The 17,146-nt window shown below is 60.2% G+C and overlaps 1 protein-coding gene across 1 annotated transcript; it reads left to right on the top strand.

The window, feature by feature from the left end:
- On the top strand, nucleotides 1–16,858 carry MAP3K6 (mitogen-activated protein kinase kinase kinase 6). The gene is given in 38 exon segments (XM_013047166.2): nucleotides 1–39; nucleotides 41–92; nucleotides 387–471; nucleotides 798–846; nucleotides 1,167–1,347; nucleotides 1,350–1,436; nucleotides 2,672–2,770; nucleotides 2,879–2,979; nucleotides 3,976–4,092; nucleotides 5,965–6,358; nucleotides 7,515–7,654; nucleotides 7,742–7,765; nucleotides 8,017–8,207; nucleotides 8,330–8,498; nucleotides 8,847–8,953; nucleotides 9,180–9,350; nucleotides 9,429–9,541; nucleotides 10,120–10,279; nucleotides 10,503–10,665; nucleotides 10,746–10,853; nucleotides 10,937–10,986; nucleotides 11,073–11,168; nucleotides 11,311–11,398; nucleotides 11,488–11,621; nucleotides 11,858–11,985; nucleotides 12,243–12,379; nucleotides 12,721–12,826; nucleotides 13,321–13,478; nucleotides 13,589–13,781; nucleotides 13,888–14,026; nucleotides 14,321–14,480; nucleotides 14,661–14,837; nucleotides 15,107–15,212; nucleotides 15,451–15,598; nucleotides 15,692–15,804; nucleotides 15,901–15,974; nucleotides 16,260–16,336; nucleotides 16,542–16,858. Coding segments are annotated over 38 exon segments (4,725 nt in total). The 3' UTR covers nucleotides 16,633–16,858.
- The last annotated feature ends 288 nt before the right edge of the window (nucleotides 16,859–17,146 follow it).

Genomic DNA, 17,146 nt, shown 5'->3' with positions numbered 1-17,146 from the left:
ATGGGGCTACTGTGGACCCCATTCTCCCTTTATATTCTCCTTGCTTGGGAAGCCGGCCTACCTAAGGACCCAGGGCCACCCCAGCTGCCCAGGTAGCAGCCTAGGATGTCCTCCCCACCAACCGTCACTCTTTCCCTGGGTGTCCTTCTCCCACCCAGGTGCATTAGCCTCAAGGAGCAAGGTGGGAGTTTGATCATCTGGGCTCTGCGCTGTAAATTTATGCAAATAGATGCAAATAGTGCAAACTCTTGACCCTTGGCAGCTCTGGAGGCAAGGGTCCTGACAGCTGGAATCTGGGAGATGGAAAGAGAACCACATATCAGGAGGAGATAAGCCCACTCCCCCCTGCCCAACCTGGGGCCGCCCGGCCCTGCATCTTCCTGCAGAACCCAGGAGCTGGAAGCCAGCAAAACTGTCTTCCAGTTGTCCTGGAGCCCCAGGAAGTCATGGAGAGAAAAGGGCTCCAGGCCCTTAAGCTAAGGGATCCTGGGAAGCAGGCAGGGACCTGGAATGAAATGAGGCAGGGGACGCAGCAATTACTGTCTCTGCTGAGAGGCCATGACCAAGGGACAAGGAACCCAGTGTGTGCCTGGCCCCAGGCTGGGCTCCCAGCACCCCAGGGTTGGCTCTGTGAGGTAGCTGGTTTTCTCCCCATTTTGCTGGGTGGGGAAAGTCAGGTCTGGAGACGATGTGCTGGGCGGTCATGATCTCAGAGCCAGTAAGGAGCCACTTCTGGCTCTGTGTCCCTCATTGCCCTGGGCACAGGGTGGGACTTAAGACACCTGGGCCTCTGGCCTTTTGGGGAAACATGGACCACCTGGCAAGATGGGCCCTGGGGTGAGCCTGGTGAGTGGGTGGGACCATGGCCATCCTCTGCTCTCTTTGTTTTCTGTCCCCAGGACTAGAGAGGGCTGTCTCCGCTTGGCTGCTGTGGAATGAGCCACTGTGATTGCCCCCTACCCCCAGGGAGCATGGAAGGCTAGAGAAGTGGGGAGGGTGAGGAGAGAGGTCTGGTGTGTGGGCCTTGGAAGTACTCAGACCTCAGAGCCAACACTCTGCCTTTTCCTCTGGTTCACAGAGCCAGGAACACGGCCTCAGGCAGTGCTGGTGCTGGGTAGTGGTGGGCCACCAGATGTGGCCCAGCCCTCTGAAGAGAGTCTCTTCAGGGGCCCAGTGGAGTCGCAAGAGCTCCCGGGGTCCCACCCTTGGCCTGTTCCATTGCCTGCAGGGTGAGGGTTGGGGACTGCCTTGGCAATTCCTGTCAGCTCACCTCCCCTTCCATAAGCCCCAGAAGCTGTCAGGAGTTGCTGAGCGGGCCTGCCACATTGAGTGGCTGGTGCTCTCTGAGCCAATGGAGGGCAGAGCCCCCCCAGCTTTTTGTGACGAAGACCCCAAAGAGGGCCGCTGGCTGGTGAGAGTGTCTGGAGGCTCAAAGGGCTCGAGGCCAGGCCCAGTGGGCGCTTTTCCCTTGGCCCCTAGGGGGAGCCAGAGCCCACTGGAGAGGCTGCCCTCCTCCCCCGCCCCTGCACGACCAACTATTACTGAGCCCCCAGAGGGTCTGAAGAAGTCTGAGAAGGCTTCTCAGAGGCAATGCATTTGAAAGGGCCTTGAATGCTGAGTAGAAGTTCTCTAGATAGATGGGGGTGCTGAAGGGCATTCCAGTTAGCCAGAAAGACAAACACACAGGGAGGCAGGAGAGGCCAAGAGGGTTTGAAGAGATCCTGTGAATGGACTGGTACAGGTCAAGCGTGGATTTAGGGCCTCCGCAGAGGCCAGTTCATGGAGGGCACGGGATGGCTGACTGAGGAACGCCAGAGGCGATGGAGAGCCATGGAAGCATCATAAGCAGAGGGCGACCAAGTCAGACTTCTATTTTAGGAAAAAGACTCAGGTTGCACTGTGGAAGGTGGTCTGCAGCCGCGGATGGGGTAGAGTCAGGAACGCAGGTTAGGAGGACCACAGGGGTCCGGGCCACCGTGGAAGGAGAGGCCCTTACACTGAAGGATATTGAGGAGAGAAACTCTGTAGTTTCTGAATGGTTCTCTGCAGTGCCTGGATGGTTAAGTGGGTTAAGCCTTTGCCTTCAGCTCAGGTCATGATCTCAAGGTCCTGGGATTGAGCCCCATACCGGGCTCTCTGCTCAGCAGGGAGCCTGCTTCCCCCTCTCCCTCTGCCTGCCTCTCTGCCTACTTGTGATTTCTGTTAAATAAATAAATAAAATCTTAAAAAAAAAAAAAAGAAAGAAAGAAAGAAAGAAACTCTGTAGGGCCTGGGGACTGCTTGGCTTGCAGTGGGAGGTGGGGGGCATCAGGATAAGGCTGGGACGTGAGCATGGGACTCTGGAGTGACTTCTCTGCTATAAGATCTTGATTTTCCTAGTAACTCAAAGCAGGTTGTTTTGAACGGACTCCCAGCAGGACTGACCATCCTCCAAGGGCAGGCGCGACTTTTCTCTCATGTTAGTCACCCAGACTCACATGTTATCAACAAGCCCCCAATCCAAAGATGGGGCAGGTGTCTGTCCACCCCTCCCAGTGAACCCGCTCTCCACGGCCACTGCTCCCTGCTTCTCTTCGTCTCCTGCCCAGCCTGGAAAACTGGCAACACAAATTGCTGTGTTGGTTGGCCTTCTCTGCCTCCCTAAGTGTTCCAGAAGTAACAGAAGTAACAGGATGGTTCTGCTCTTGGTCCTACAAAGCAGGTTTTGGGAGCCAGGAGTCTAAATTCTGGTTGGGGAATGAGAATTTGCACCAGTTCACTCTGCAAGGGTAAGTTCCCAGCAGGGCCCCTGGAGCCTGGGGGTACTGGGGAGGGCATTTTGCTGATACTCTGGGATCTGAGGATTCCTCTGTCCCTGCCTCCTCCTTCCCCCCAGGGACCTGGGAGCTGCAGGGGGAGCTGGAGGACTTTATTGGCAACCACACTTTTGCCCACAATGAGGCCTCCTGCCTCCCTGGGGAGTCAGATTGCTTCCAGCTGGTGGGGGCAAGTTCTCAGAGGGCACAGCAGGCACGTGACCCTAAGGTGGCTCAGAGCAGGAGAAGAAGGGGAGGGAGAGGAGGGAGTCTGGATCCTTTCCCAGTGCTACCATGGCCTCCATAAATGACCCAGGGCAATTTCTTCCCCTCTGTGGGCCTCAGTCTCCTCATCTGAGAAATGGCAATCATGAGACAGAAGGGTGCAGGAGTGAACACGTTGGGCTCAGGAGGCAAAAGTTCTGAGTTTGAATACGGCTCTTTCACTTACTACTGACCATGTGACCTTGGCCAAATGCCTTCCGAAAAGTCAGTTTCCTCCCCTGCAAAATGGGCAAGGAGGCGAGGAGGGAGGCTGTGGGACCCATCTGAGGCCCTGCTGAGTGTCTGTGTTATCTGCTTCGGAAGAGGAACCGGGAAAGGGTTTTTTGGTTTTGGGTGTGTGTATGTGTGTGCGTTTTCATCAGAGAAACAGTGACTGTTGAGAGACTTCCAAGAGGGAAGTGGTTATGAGGAGGCGCCTCAGGATGCCGCTTGCTGGGGGCAGGCACTGGGAAGTCCCTCCCTGCTCTGTCCCACCTGACCCTGCAGAGTTGTTCAGGCTGCTGGTGGGAGCTGGGGATTTGGGGAGGGGACAAGGCGGGGGTCAGGGGAAGGAGCTAGTGGCTTTGGAGCTACAGTCCTGAGTTCAAGTGCCTGTAACCCTGTGACTGGCCAAGTGATCTGGGGAAAAACCTCTGGCTCCGAAGGGCTGCTGTTTTCTCCCAGGGCCTGCTAACACCCACCTCATGGTTGCTCTGAGACCCCTATGAGAGCATCTCTTTAAGGGTGCCTGCATGGCGTCCCACTCCAGGATGACTCCACCCCCTCCTGGCCGGCTGGGGGGCTTCCTGAGCTTCCATAATGGGAAAGTGGGAAGCCCTTTACCACCCATGATGCAAGCAAGAGCAAGGGTGCTGTGATTGTCCGTGGTGCCGGGTGGGGCGGATCGAGCCACCAGTCCAGTTTCTCGGAGGCCACCGCCCCCAAGTATGGCACTGACTGGGCCTCAGGCCAGGGCGTGGGCCACCCTTACCGCAAGGTTCACGTGATGCTCACCAGGATAACCTGGCAGCAGGTCCCCTTATCTCTCCCATCCCCTTATCTCTCCTGTACAGCTTCCGGACCCTCAGCTACCCTCCCCATTGCTAACTGCCTCTGCTCACCTGTCCTCATTTAAAAATAAAATCACTTTGGGGCGCCTGGGTGGCTCAATGGGTTGGGCCACTGCCTTCGGCTCAGGTCATGATCTCAGGGTCCTGGGCTCAAGCCCCGCATCAGGCTCCTTGCTCAGTGGGAAGCCTGCTTCTTTCTCTGCCTCTGCCTGCCTTTCTGCCTGCTTGTGCTCTCTCAATCTCTCTCTCTGTCAAATAAATAAATAAATAAAATCTTTAAAAAAAAAATCACTTTAACGCTTTCCTGAATTGTAGGATTCTTCTGGCTACTGGGAAAAAACCCAGAAGGGCAGAGCAGAGACACAGGGTTCAGCTCCATTCAAGGAAGACCTTCCTTCCAGTCAGGAAGATGGAAGGGTTGGCCTCGTAAGGTAGTGAGGCTTCCACCCCTGGAGGTATGCAAGCCAAGGTCAGAGGAGCATGTAGTGGAGGGGTTGGAAGGATTCAAGCATCCACTGACAGCCCCCGGTGCCCTCCAGGTCCTACAGGTGGATGGTTTTGTGGGGACACCTGCACAGCATCTCACCCTGTTAACCCATGTCTGGGCCTTCCAAGACATCTGTTTTCCACACCTGCCTCTCTTGTGAGCCAAGTCTCATTCCCTGCTACTTCCTGCCTGTCCCATTCGGGGCTGATTTGAACTCCGAGTCAAGCCAGGGAAGGTGCATTTTACTTCCACAGGGTAACAGTCACCAAGCAGTTAACTTGCTAGACTCACATTCTAGAAATTGGCCGAGCAACACACACTTAAGACTGTGATAACTCCAGCCTGATGGGTGGTCCTGGGTTTGCACACTGCTCTGTCACGGAGGTGAGTGAGCTTGGAGACTGAGTCCCCAGGTCCTGATTCCAGAACCCACTGAGGTTTTTACACCCGACTGTGGCCTCCCTAACTCACACTGGAAGGCTAGGGATTTGGGGAGCTGTGCCGTTGTGGTAGCTCAAGTGCTGAGGTTTCTAGATCTTCTTCAGGTGGGTAGAGAAATGTTTGTATGGGGATTCAGGTCCCATGGTCATGTTTGGGTGGAGGTCAGAGGTCAGCAGATTAGATTATGGGGAAAGCAGCTCCCCCTGGTGAAAGGGCCAAGGCCTGGGCTCAGATGCCAAGTACCATGTTCCTGGCAGGCTGAGAAGCCCGCTTCCCCCATTCGGGTTCTTCCCCACCTGCACAACAGGGCCCCAAAGGATGTAGGCTCTTTGATGTGTTCTGCACACCCTTCTTTCTCTGGAGATGCCTTCATTCAACAGATCCCGGCCAGGCAGTTCCTGCAGTTCCCAACTCCCCCCTAGTCCCGGCCTGGGCACACATCCCCTAGGTGCCCGCTCTGAGCCATCCACACTGGTTGGCCTGCGCGGGGGCACAAGCTCTTCCGGAAGCCGCCAGTCTCAGTGGTTCTGGCGGTAGAGGAGGGAGGGGAGAGGCCAAGTCCTGGGGCCGCGAGGGAGCGGCGCTGCCCCAGGGCCGAGGGTGGAGCTTTCCCAGTTGGCCGGGAAAGGGCTGGGCCCGCCCTACATGTGAGGGCAGGGAAGAGCGACGGCAGACTCTTTCCTGCGGTGTCCCGGTACCCCGGGATCCCCTACGTGACTCTGGGCCGCGGATCACTGGATGTCCCAGATTCTCTGGACCCAATCCCCGACTTCAGATCCTCAGGACCTTGCAAGTCGGACCCCGGATTTCGCCCTGGGCTCCAGATCCCGGAACAGGACTTCTGGCAAGAGTTTGGATTTCCAGATCCTGTACCAGGTTCCCGATCCTGAGATCCCTGGATCCGTAGCCACTGGCTCCTGCCCCTCCCCGGGTGCCCACAGCCGGGCGCCCGACACCCGAGCGCCCCCGCACGGCAGGGCCGTGCTTGCGGTCCGGAGCCCTGGAGCGCGCTGGCAGCTGCTGGCAGGACCCGCTGGCCGAGGCGCTGAGCCGGGGCCGGCCCCATGCCGCTCCCCCCGGCCGGGGCTACGCGCGAAGCCGGCCGCTCAGCGTGGTCTACGTGCTGACCCGGGAGCCGCAGCCCGGGGTGGAGTCCGAGGCGGAGCCGCTGCCCCTGCGCTGCTTGCGCGAGGCCTGCGCGCAGCTCTCCGGGCCGCGGCCGCGACCGCAGCTGCGCAGCCTGCCCTTCGGGACGCTGGCGCTGGGAGACACGGCAGCGCTGGATTCCTTCTACAACGCGGGTGAGCTCGCGCTGGGGGCGGGCCCGGGGCGGGGCTTAGAGTCCGGAGGAGGGCCGAAAGGGGCGTGGTTCGGCGACGCCGGGGAGACCTCGAGACGGGTTTGGGGTCCGGGGGGCACAAAGTGAGCTAGGCTGAGGGGTTCGAGATAGAGGCATGATAAAAGCGGAATTTAGGGGATCTGGAGCACGGCCGGGCTCGGGCTGGGACCTAGTGGATCCAGGCCCGGAGCCTTCGGGGTTCAGGGTTGGGGCTTAAAGCACTCTGGAGTCGGCACCGTGCCTGGGGAGCGGGGTTAGGACTGCGGCGAGGCTGGGAGCCGGTCAGAGTGTAGTATCTCAAGAGTGGGGTTGGAGGGCTGAGCCTCAAGTCGATCTCGCGTGGAGCTCGTGAGGGCGGATCCGGGGAGGTGGAGCTTGGACTAGGGAAAGGGGCGGTCCTTGGGGGGGCGCTGGAGTCCAGGGGCGGTAACACACTACTTCCGAGGCTCGGTCTAGAGAGGCAGAAAGAGAAACGAAGGGACCCTTCGGCGCGGGATTCTGGGCGAAGTTTAGGTTATGAGGCCCCAGAAGTTGCGAGGTAGTGGGCGGAGCTGGAGGCCGAGCAGGGTTGCTAGGGGGCGGGGCCAGAAAGGTGGCTAGTCCCGTGCTGGTCACCCCTCCCTTCCGCCAATCTGGGCGCCCCGCCCCGACACTTATTTGTTCATCCAGGAGTCTGGGAACCAAGCTTATCTGACGGCCCTAAACTCACAGCCTAAAGATGAAGGCTGACTCGACCTCGAGGACACAAAGACCCACACAGCCTTAGACTCCCACGTCGCACATATGTTGACACACCGGCCCTCACAGACACTGTCACACACAGAGATAGAAACAGCTCTACACACAGGCACAGCACCGTGCCCCGTACTCGCAGGCTCTAAGCAGTGGGATGAGGGTCCCAGCCCGTGGAGTTCAAGCCTCTCCTGCAACACCGCAGATAATATCCGTTCTGTGTAAGAGCCAGAGGGACCTAGAAAGGGGAAACTGAGGCCAGAGCGAAACTGTACCCTGCTGGAGTCAAATGGGGAGGCCATCTAAGCCAGGACAGCCTCCCAGGCTCCTCCCCTGCCTGCGGAGCTGGGCTTCCGGGCTCAGGGCCTCCGCCTGTGCCCCCACAGACGTGGTGGTGCTGGAGGTGAGCAGCTCCCTGGCGCAGCCCTCGCTCTTCTACCACCTTGGTGTGCGGGAGAGCTTCAGCATGACCAACAACGTGCTGCTCTGCTCCCAGGCTGACCTCCCGGACCTGCAGGCCCTTCGGGTAGGAGGCGGGGTGTCTGGGGGTGGGGGTAGGCGGGGGCAGGGGGCCAGCGGATACCCAGGATACTGATTGGATTGTCCTCTGCAGGAGGATGTTTTCCAGAAGAACTCGGTGAGCAGAATTCACTCTCCACTCCATTATGCCCTTCCACCGCCACTACCTTTCCTGGCCTCCTCAGTCACCTCTGACCCAATTCCCTTGACATCCATGTGGCCTTCTGTTCCCTATTGCCAAGCTCACGACGTGTGCCCTTTCTCTGCTGTTCCAGTCCCCTCTGGTGCTGACCTCTCACCTCCTCACTGTCGCTCTATAACGGGGTGCTGACCTCTGATCTGCCCTGATTGCTGCCTCCCTCCCCCCAGGATTGTGTCGGCAGCTACACGCTGATTCCCTATGTGGTGACAGCCGCAGGCCGAGTGCTGTGCGGTGATGCGGGCCTCCTGAGGGGACTGGCTGATGGGCTGGTCCAGGCCGGGGTGGGCACCGAGGCCCTGCTTACGCCCCTCGTGGGCCGGCTGGTCCGGCTGCTGGAGACCACGCCTACCGACTCTTGGTAATGGGGTACAGAGAGGGGGCACCAGGAGGAGGCTGGCGAGAGCACAACAGGCCTGGCTGAGGGACAGGCCCCATCGTTCTCTCCCCTTCCCTCCCTCCCTCCTCTGCCGGGGCCCTCAGTGGCTACTTCCGGGAGACCATCCGGCAGGACATCCGGAGGGCCCGGGAGCGCTTCTGCGGGGAGCAGCTGCGGCAGGAGCTGGCTCGCTTGCAGCGGAGGCTGGACAGCGTGGAGCTGCTGAGCCCCGACATCGTCATGAACCTGCTGCTCTCCTACCGCGACGTGCAGGTGTGTGGCGCACAGGAAGCCAGGTGGGGCAGCCGCACCCCACTTCAGAAAAGACCCATTCCCTCTCCTGGTTGTGCCACTCATGTGCTGGTGGTTTTGAGCAGGGGGCTCATGTCTCTGAGCCTCAGTTTCCTTGTCTGTAATAGGGGTCGATCATGTCACTGTCTCCCAGCATGGGAAAGTGGAGGCCCAGAGCGGGTTCTCTGTGTCAGGTGTGGGGGTGGGAAGATGGGGTTTCAGGGATGGGAGGGGGCCCCAAACTCAAGGTTTCCCTTAGTGCCTGGGGGGGCGATGGGACCCCCCCCCCCCAGAGGCCATCGTGCCAGTGTGCACTGTCCCCCTCCGCAGGACTACTCGGCCATCATTGAGCTGGTAGAGACCCTGAAGGCCTTGCCTACCTGCGATGTGGCCGAGCAGCACAACGTCTGCTTCCACTATACGTTTGCCCTAAACCGGTGAGTGGTAGAACAAGGCTCAGGTCCTAGCCTCCTAGGGACATGGGTCTCTGCCATGCGAGGTCCCTGCTGAGTGGGATTCGTGCTGTTCAAGGACTTTGCTGACTGGGATCCCACTGATGGTACATGGGACTGCCGCCTGGGGGGTCGGCAGATCTAGGCGGTCATGGCTAGAGTGGGGTGGGGTCATCAGGTAAGGCCCCGGCCCGTGCTCCCCTTTCCCTAGGAGGAACAGGCCTGGGGACCGGGAGAAAGCATTGGCCGTGCTGCTGCCGCTGGTCCAGAGCGAGGGCTCCGTGGTGCCTGACCTCTGCTGCATGTGCGGCCGTGTCTACAAGGACATGTTCTTCAGCTCTGGCTTCCAGGATGCTGGGTACCGGGAGCAGGCCTACCACTGGTAAGTGGACCGTGGGCTGGAGAATGGGGCTGTGGGCCTCGGGCCAGCCCTGAGGCCCCACCCCCACCTCCACCCCAGGTATCGAAAGGCTTTTGACGTAGAGCCCAGCCTTCACTCGGGCATCAATGCGGCTGTGCTGCTCATCGCTGCAGGCCAGCGCTTCGAGGACTCTGAGGAGCTCCAGCTCATAGGTGAGTCCCAGCCCTGGACGGGCCAGGGGAGAGCGCGAGCAGAGAGGACACCGGGCTGGAGCCTGGCCTTGTCCCTTTTGGACCTATCCTGCCAGAACCCACACCTGGACCCTCATACCCGTCCTGGGCCCTCATGAGCCCTTGAGGCCACAAGTGTGCCAAAGCCCACACCTGTGCTCCTTACACACCAAATTTGACAGACACTAGTTCCCTAGACCTTCCTTGTGCCCGAGCTCCTACTCCCACCTGAGAGTCATACCTAAGTTTTCACCTTTTTTTTTTTACAATGTATTTATTTATTTGAGAGAGAGAGGGAGTCAGAGCAGGGGAAGGGGCAGAGGGAGAGAGAATCCCAGGCAGACTCCATACTGAGCATGGAGCCTAATGCAGGGCTTGATCTCTCGACCCGAAGATCATGATCTGAGTGAAACCCAAGAGTTGGATGCTTAACCAACTGTGCCACCCAGGTGCCCCTCACCTGTTTCTGTGTTCCTGCCCACATGGATGTCGTGGCCCACACCTGGGCTTTGCACAAACCCACAGCCACACTCCCTAGGTCCCACACCCCTCTTTCCCAGGCATGAAGCTGGGCTGCCTGCTGGCCCGAAAAGGCTCTGTGGAGAAGATGCAGTATTATTGGGATGTAGGCTTCTACCTGGGAGCTCAGATCCTCGCCAATGACCTTGCCCAGGTGGCGCTGGCCGCAGAGCAGCTCTACAAGCTCGATGCTCCCATATGGTAGGTGGCCTCCTCTGCAGTCTGGGCCCGGCCTCAGCTGCCTGCTCCTGCACACATGTACCCCGGCATTCTAGCCTAAGTCCTGAGCCGGTGACATGGCCCCTTCCAGACCAGGGCCCACCACACCCGGTGCCCACGTTCTGGCTGCCTCCAAGCCGGTCTGCTCTCCCAGGCAGTGCTAGTTGGGGCCTGGGCTGAGTTGAGGACAAGACTATGCTGGCAGGTACCTGGTGTCCATGATGGAAACCTTCCTGCTGTACCAGCACTTCAGACCTACGCTGGAGCTTCCTGAAGGACCCCCGCACCGTGCCCACTTCTGGCTCCACTTCTTGCTGCAGTCCTGTCAGCCACTCAAGACGGCTTGTCCCCAAGGGGACCAGTGCTTGGTGAGGCTGCCCAGTGCGGTTGTGGGACCTGGGAGAGGGGCGGGGCCTCTCTAACCCACCCCCTTCCTCATCATGTGCAGGTGCTGGTCTTGGAGATGAACAAGGTGCTGCTGCCTGCCAGGCTGGAGATTCAGGGTACGGACCCAGTGAGCGCAGTGACCCTGAGCCTGCTGGAGCCCGAACCCCAGGTGAAGTCACTGCTGGGCCTCCCTTCCCCAAACCACTCTCCGAGTCCCCCAGCACCCTCCTCAGACCCAGCTTCTTCTGCCAGGACGTTCCCTCCAGCTGGACTTTCCCAGTGGCTTCCATCTGCGGGGTCAGGTGAGAGGTGAGGCCTCCGGCAGGGTCCCCGGAGTGGGGTGCCGCGGGCCCACTAGCACTCACTGTGGCTCTTCCTCCCTTCCCAGCTCCTCCAAGCGGGATGAGCGCTGCTGCTTCCTCTACGCGCTGCCCCCTGCGCAGGATGTGCAGCTCTGCTTCCCCAGCGTGGGGCACTGCCAGTGGTGCGCGTGGCCTCTGGGATGGCTGGGGTGCCCGGGGAGTGAGGGAAGGGAAGGGACATGTTCCTTGGGTGCTCTCGGCCAGGGAGGGGACAGTTTCCCCCCAAGGTGCTCCTCCCCTCGGCCTGACCTCCCCCACCCTCAGGTTCTGCGGCCTGATCCAAGCCTTGGTGACAAATCCGGATTCCACAACGCCCGCGGAAGAGGCAGAGGGTGTGGGGGAGGTGCTGGAGGTGAGGAGCAGGGCCTGGGAGCGCCGGAAGTGGGGGTGGGGAAGGGCTGGGGGGCCTCACTGAGCCCCCATATCACCCGTCCCCCGCAGTTTGATTATGAGTACACGGAGACGGGTGAGCGACTGGTGCTGGGCAAGGGCACCTACGGGGTGGTGTACGCCGGCCGCGAGCGGCACACGCGGGTGCGCATAGCCATTAAGGAGATCCCGGAGCGGGACAGCAGGTGCGGTGTGCAGGGGCCCAGGGCCCGAGGGGAAGGGGTCTTGTGGGCAGAATGGCAGGGAACACGCGGGGTGGTAAGGTCTGGAGGGGGCCTGTGGGCTGGGTGATACGGAGGAGAAGGTCAGAGAGGGGCCTGTGGCTGGGGCAGGTCCTGGGGGCCTGGCCTGCCTGGCGCTGGAGCTGGGTGAGCATCTCTTCCCCAAAGTGGCCTGTTCCTCTCTTGCTCCCCGCTCCCAGGTTCTCTCAGCCCCTGCATGAAGAGATTGCTCTGCACAAGCGCCTTCGCCACAAGAACATCGTGCGCTACCTGGGCTCCACCAGCCAGGGCGGCTACCTCAAGATCTTTATGGAGGAAGTGCCTGGAGGTACGTGCCCAGTGTGGGATGGCAGTGGAACTGGAAGTGTGGGGCAGGGGGATGGGGCCAGGAAGGGGGTGGAGAACCCTAGGGGAAAATGAATCCTAGCCTGCGTGGGTGGGGTAGCTCAGAATTAGCTGACACTGTGCACTTGGGTGGGGATGGAGTCTGGGCCATGGCTGGGGTGTGCCTGGGCCTTGAGCAGAGAGCTGAAGGCCGGAGTCAGGAGGTGCCGGTGATGATGATCCTGGACTGCCTCTGCCTAGGCAGCCTGTCCTCTTTGCTGCGGTCGGTGTGGGGCCCCCTGCAGGACAATGAGAGCACCATCAGTTTCTACACCCGCCAGACCCTGCAGGGCCTCAGCTACCTGCATGACAACCACATAGTGCATCGGGACATCAAGGTAAGTCCTGAGACATCAAAGTGAGTCCTGTTGCTGGTGGCGGGTTGATGGGAACACAGGGGTCCAGACAGAGAACAGCAATTTGCATTCAGAAGGCTGACCCCTTTGCAAAGGGTGGGGGAATTCACCAGGGAGGCTCCCAAGGGAATGAGAGAACTTCAGACCTGAAGCCAAAGCAGGTGCCAGCACCCAGGAAGTCATAAGTGCGGTGGCAGAGGGAGGAGGTTGACAGAGGCAGGGTCAGGCTGCGATCGTAGGAGGTGGGATACAGGGACAGGGTCCGGTTCCGCCATCCGGAGCCCAGCCTGACGTCCACTGAGCATAAGGTCCACTCTGCTCAGGGGGACAATGTGCTGATCAACACCTTCAGTGGGCTGCTCAAGATTTCTGACTTTGGCACCTCCAAGAGGCTGGCGGGCATCACACCTTGCACTGAGACCTTCACAGGTAATGGGGTGTGGGGTGGGGAGTGGGGATGCTGACCTGGGACAGAAGAACTCTTAGGACCTTCCGGGGAATGGTGTTTCTCCTGGCTGTGGAGTTAGAGCCCTCGTGGGACATGGAACCAAGGGCCAGTGACTGTGCCGGGGGTGAGGTGATAGAGTCTAGAACTAGAGCTTGAGTAGTCCACGATGGCGAATTTAGTGTCTGAAATGCGCCTAGGAAGTGTCAGTGTGGGCAGAAGTGTGTGATGGGTTCAGAGTGGATGACGCTGTCCCAGATGTGTGGTGGGCCGTACTGTGCGTGAGGGAGTCGGAACATGACGGAGCCCAAGATGAGTGAGGAAACTCAGGATAGGTGTTTGACCCCCAGGGTAGGTGGTGGGGATTATCTGGATGACAGAGTTCAGGGTGGGCGCTGGTGGCTAGAGGATGAGAGCCCCTGTCACCCCACGTCGTCTAATGCATAGATGAGCATTAAGGGCTCGGCTTCTACCACAGGGACCCTCCAGTATATGGCACCAGAAATCATTGACCAGGGCCCACGAGGGTATGGGAAGGCAGCTGACATCTGGTCACTGGGCTGCACTGTTATCGAGATGGCAACAGGCCGCCCCCCCTTCCATGAGCTAGGGAGCCCACAGGCGGCCATGTTTAAGGTGAGACCCCTTACTCATGGCCTGGCTCACAGGGCGGGGGGCGTGGCGACAAACCGGGCCCTGGACACCTCGAAACTTGACCTTTTTCCGTCCTCCCTGACCCCTCCCAGGTGGGCATGTACAAGGTGCATCCGCCAATGCCCACTTCTCTGTCAGCGGAGGCCCAAGCCTTTCTTCTCCGAACGTTTGAGCCAGACCCCCGCCTCCGAGCCAGTGCTCAAGCACTGCTGGGGGACCCCTTCCTGCAGCCGGGGAGGAGGAGCCGCAGCCCTGGCTCCCCAAGACATGCACTGCGGCCCTCAGGTAAGATGCAGGTGAAGGAAGTGGGTGCACGGGGCTGAGGGAGAGGAGCTGTGGAGGTGGGAGGGCTGATTGGGGGCCCAGGCTGACAGCCTCCTCCCTCCCTCAGATGCCCCTTCAGCCAGCCCCACTCCTTCAGCTGACCCGACCACCCAGCCCCAGACATTCCCACGCCCTCAGGCACCCTTTCAGCACCCACCCAGTCCCCCGAAGCGCTGCCTCAGTTATGGAGATACCAGCCAGCTCCGGTGAGAACCCAGGGTCTTGGAGGGGCTTTGCCTCATCTGGGTTTGCTCTTGTACTCCCTCCGGGGGGGAAGCCCCCCTCAGGGCCCTGGGTGCCTCCCACCACTTGCAAGGATGGCAGTGGGGGCCTCCTCGCCGAGGCTCCGACTTGCATTTCTTGTGCCACCTCAGTACCAGGCTCCTCTCTCTTACCCCTGGGAGGCTGGCCTCAAAAGAGCCAGGATTCAGACCCTGGGGTGGAGGCGGCCGGGCGCTGTGGCCACCTGCCCTCCATCCACAGCTCCCCGGTTGCACTAGGGTGCCTGAGGAACCGGGGGCCGAGGAGCCCACGTCCCCTGAGGAGAGTTCCGGGCTGAGCCTGCTGCACCAAGAGAGCAAGCGCAGGGCCATGCTGGCCGCGGTGCTGGAGCAGGAGCTGCCCTCGCTGGCGGAGAGTCTGGGCCTGAAGCAGGAACAGGTGGGTGTGCGCGTCCCAACCACCACCACCAACAGCCACACAACACCACCCTCCTCCCCCTGTTGGTGGTGAGGCCAGGCCAGCAAGTCCGCAGAGGGCTTCCCCTATGCCTGCACCCCCACCTGCCACTCTCTTGACTCAGGGGGAAACCCACCCATGACAACCTCTCTTCCTCTCCAGGGGCCCCGGCTGGGCAGGAATCATGTGGAACAGCTACTGCGCTGCCTCGGGGCGCACATCCACACTCCCAACCGCCGGCAGCTGGCCCAGGAGCTGCGGGCGCTGCAAGGGCAGCTGCGGGCCCAAGGCCTCCGGCCTGCACTTCTGCACGGACCGCTCTTCGCCTTCCCGGACGCGGTGAGGGAGCCTTCTCGCGGTTCGGGCTGCCCACTAAGATGTAGTCAGCTCCCTGTGCCTGGGAATGTGCAAGGACTTGTTGCAAGGTCGCCTGTCTTCCCCGTGAAGATACAGCCGTCAAGCAAGGGACATCTATCCCGTCCTAGTTTCCCAGCTCCTCCCTCTGCCCCAAGCCTGCCTACCCGACTCACCTCTGGCTCAAGACTTTCTAGGCCTTTCGGACTCGAGCCCCACCTCTGAGTCCCGTCGCGCCCTTTCTCCCTTTCCAGGTGAAGCAGATCCTCCGCCGGCGCCAGATCCGCCCACACTGGATGTTCGTGCTGGACTCGCTGCTCAGCCGAGCGGTGCGGGTAGCCCTCGCCGTGTTGGGCCCAGGTAACCCCAGGAGTGGAGCTATCCTGCCTGCCGGCGAGGGTGTGACCCCCTTGGGGGCTTGACATGCACGCCAGGGGCCGGTAGGGGGCGTGGTGGTGGTGGGGTTAAGCTCAACCCGGGCGGGAATGAATGGCTGGGTACCCAGAGCCGTGCGCCCTCTGCCGGGTGTCTGGGGAAGTGTCCAAAATGGGCGTTCTCTCTCCCTGCGGGAGCTCACCCCAGTCACTTGGATTGGCAGAAGAGGAGACAGAGGAGGTCCCACCGAGGTCAGAGGAGGAACCCCAGTCCAAGCAGCAGGAGACCATCAGCCGGCTCCCGGGGGAACCAGAGAAGGCCCCCCCAACCCCAGTGGTGCAGCTGGGCCTCTTGCGAGCAGAGACTGACAGGTAAAGCCCAGGGGACTTACCTGTGCCATCTGGGCCAGCTTCACCTTCCCTCTCCTCTCCATGTACTGGCCCCGCCTCTGCGCTCTCCTACAGGCTCCGAGAGGTCCTGGCCGAGAAGGAGCGGGAGTGCCAGGCCCTGGTGCAGCAAGCTCTGGAGCGGGTACACAGGGAGACAGGGACCTGCACCCTGGCCCCAGAGCCCCCTGGTGAGTGTGCCACAGCTGGAGAACACTCAAGGCAAGTGCCAGGAAGCTTCTGCCAGGAGGTACCCCTGGACTGACCACCTGACTTCTCCTCCACAGCTGCTCTCACGGTGGACCAGGGCTTGGTGCAGTGGCTACAGGGACTGAATGTGGATTCAGGCACTATCCAGATGGTGAGGGGGAGAGCGCTGGCCAAGTCCTTGACCCCCACCCACCAGAGACTCCATCTCTGCCCATCTTTCAGCTCTTCTCACTCTTTCCCTCATGCAGAGAATCTCAGTACACAAGACCACTTAGTGTACCCCCCATGGTGCAGATGAGGAAACAAGCGCCAAGGGGCGTTGGCTGCCGTGTAGCACATTAGTAGCCCCACAGAGCTAGTACCTGGGTCTCTGGACACATCTCCCTCTGATTTTCTTTTCTACTGTTTCTGCATCTGGGTCTTTGTCCACAACCAGCTGCTGAACCACAGCTTCACCCTCCATATCCTGCTGACCTGTGCCACTCGAGATGACCTCATCTATACACGCATCAGGTATGTCCTGAGCCCTCCAGGGACCCACGCATATGGCTTCTTGGTGGCTAGAGTCTGACCACCCCCCCCACCAGGCTGCATGTCTGCTTCAGTTCCTCCCTGGAAGTTACATGGACACAGTGTCCCCCGGGGGCAGGAGGCACATCAGGCAGACAGTGGGGTAGGCCATATTCTGGCTGAGCCGCACTGAACCTGCTCTCCCCAGGGGAGGAATGGTGTGCCGTATCTGGAGAGCCATCTTGGCCCAGCGAGCAGGATCTATGCCAGTCACCCCTGGCCAACAGGAGGCTGAATGAGAGCTCAGAGATAGAAGGCAGGACCCAAGGATGGCTGCATGGAGAAGACACAAGCAGCTTCTGATACACCTCGCCTACCCCAGGACTCAGGGCCAACAGGAGAAGGCCAGGCGGGTGGGGGCAGGGTAGGGCCCAGACCTAGCGATACTGGGGGGGATCAACCATAGAGATACCCGCAAGCCGATCAAGTATGGCCAGGCAGACTATTAAACAGAATACCTTTGTATGCTTGGGTCTTGGCAACTTAATTTTTTTTTTTTAAGATTTTATTTATTTATCTGACAGAGATCACAAGTAGGCAGAGGCAGGCAGAGAGAGAGGGGGAAGCAGGCTCCCTGCTGAGCAGAGAGCCCAATGCGGGGCTCGATCCCTGGACCCTGAGATCATGACCTGAACTGAAGGCAGAGGCTTAACCCACTGAGCCGCCCAGACACCCCAGATCTTGGCAACTTCTGAGGTATAGGGGGCCGGGGGTTCTGGGACCAGCTTCCTAAGGTCTTTCCGAGTCTGAAGT

Source organism: Mustela putorius, unplaced genomic scaffold (assembly GCF_011764305.1).
Source record: "Mustela putorius furo isolate JIRA1106 unplaced genomic scaffold, ASM1176430v1.1 tig00003853_pilon_pilon_pilon, whole genome shotgun sequence".
Lineage (NCBI taxonomy): Eukaryota > Metazoa > Chordata > Mammalia > Carnivora > Mustelidae > Mustela > Mustela putorius.
This window is presented reverse-complemented; position numbering and strand designations above follow the sequence as displayed.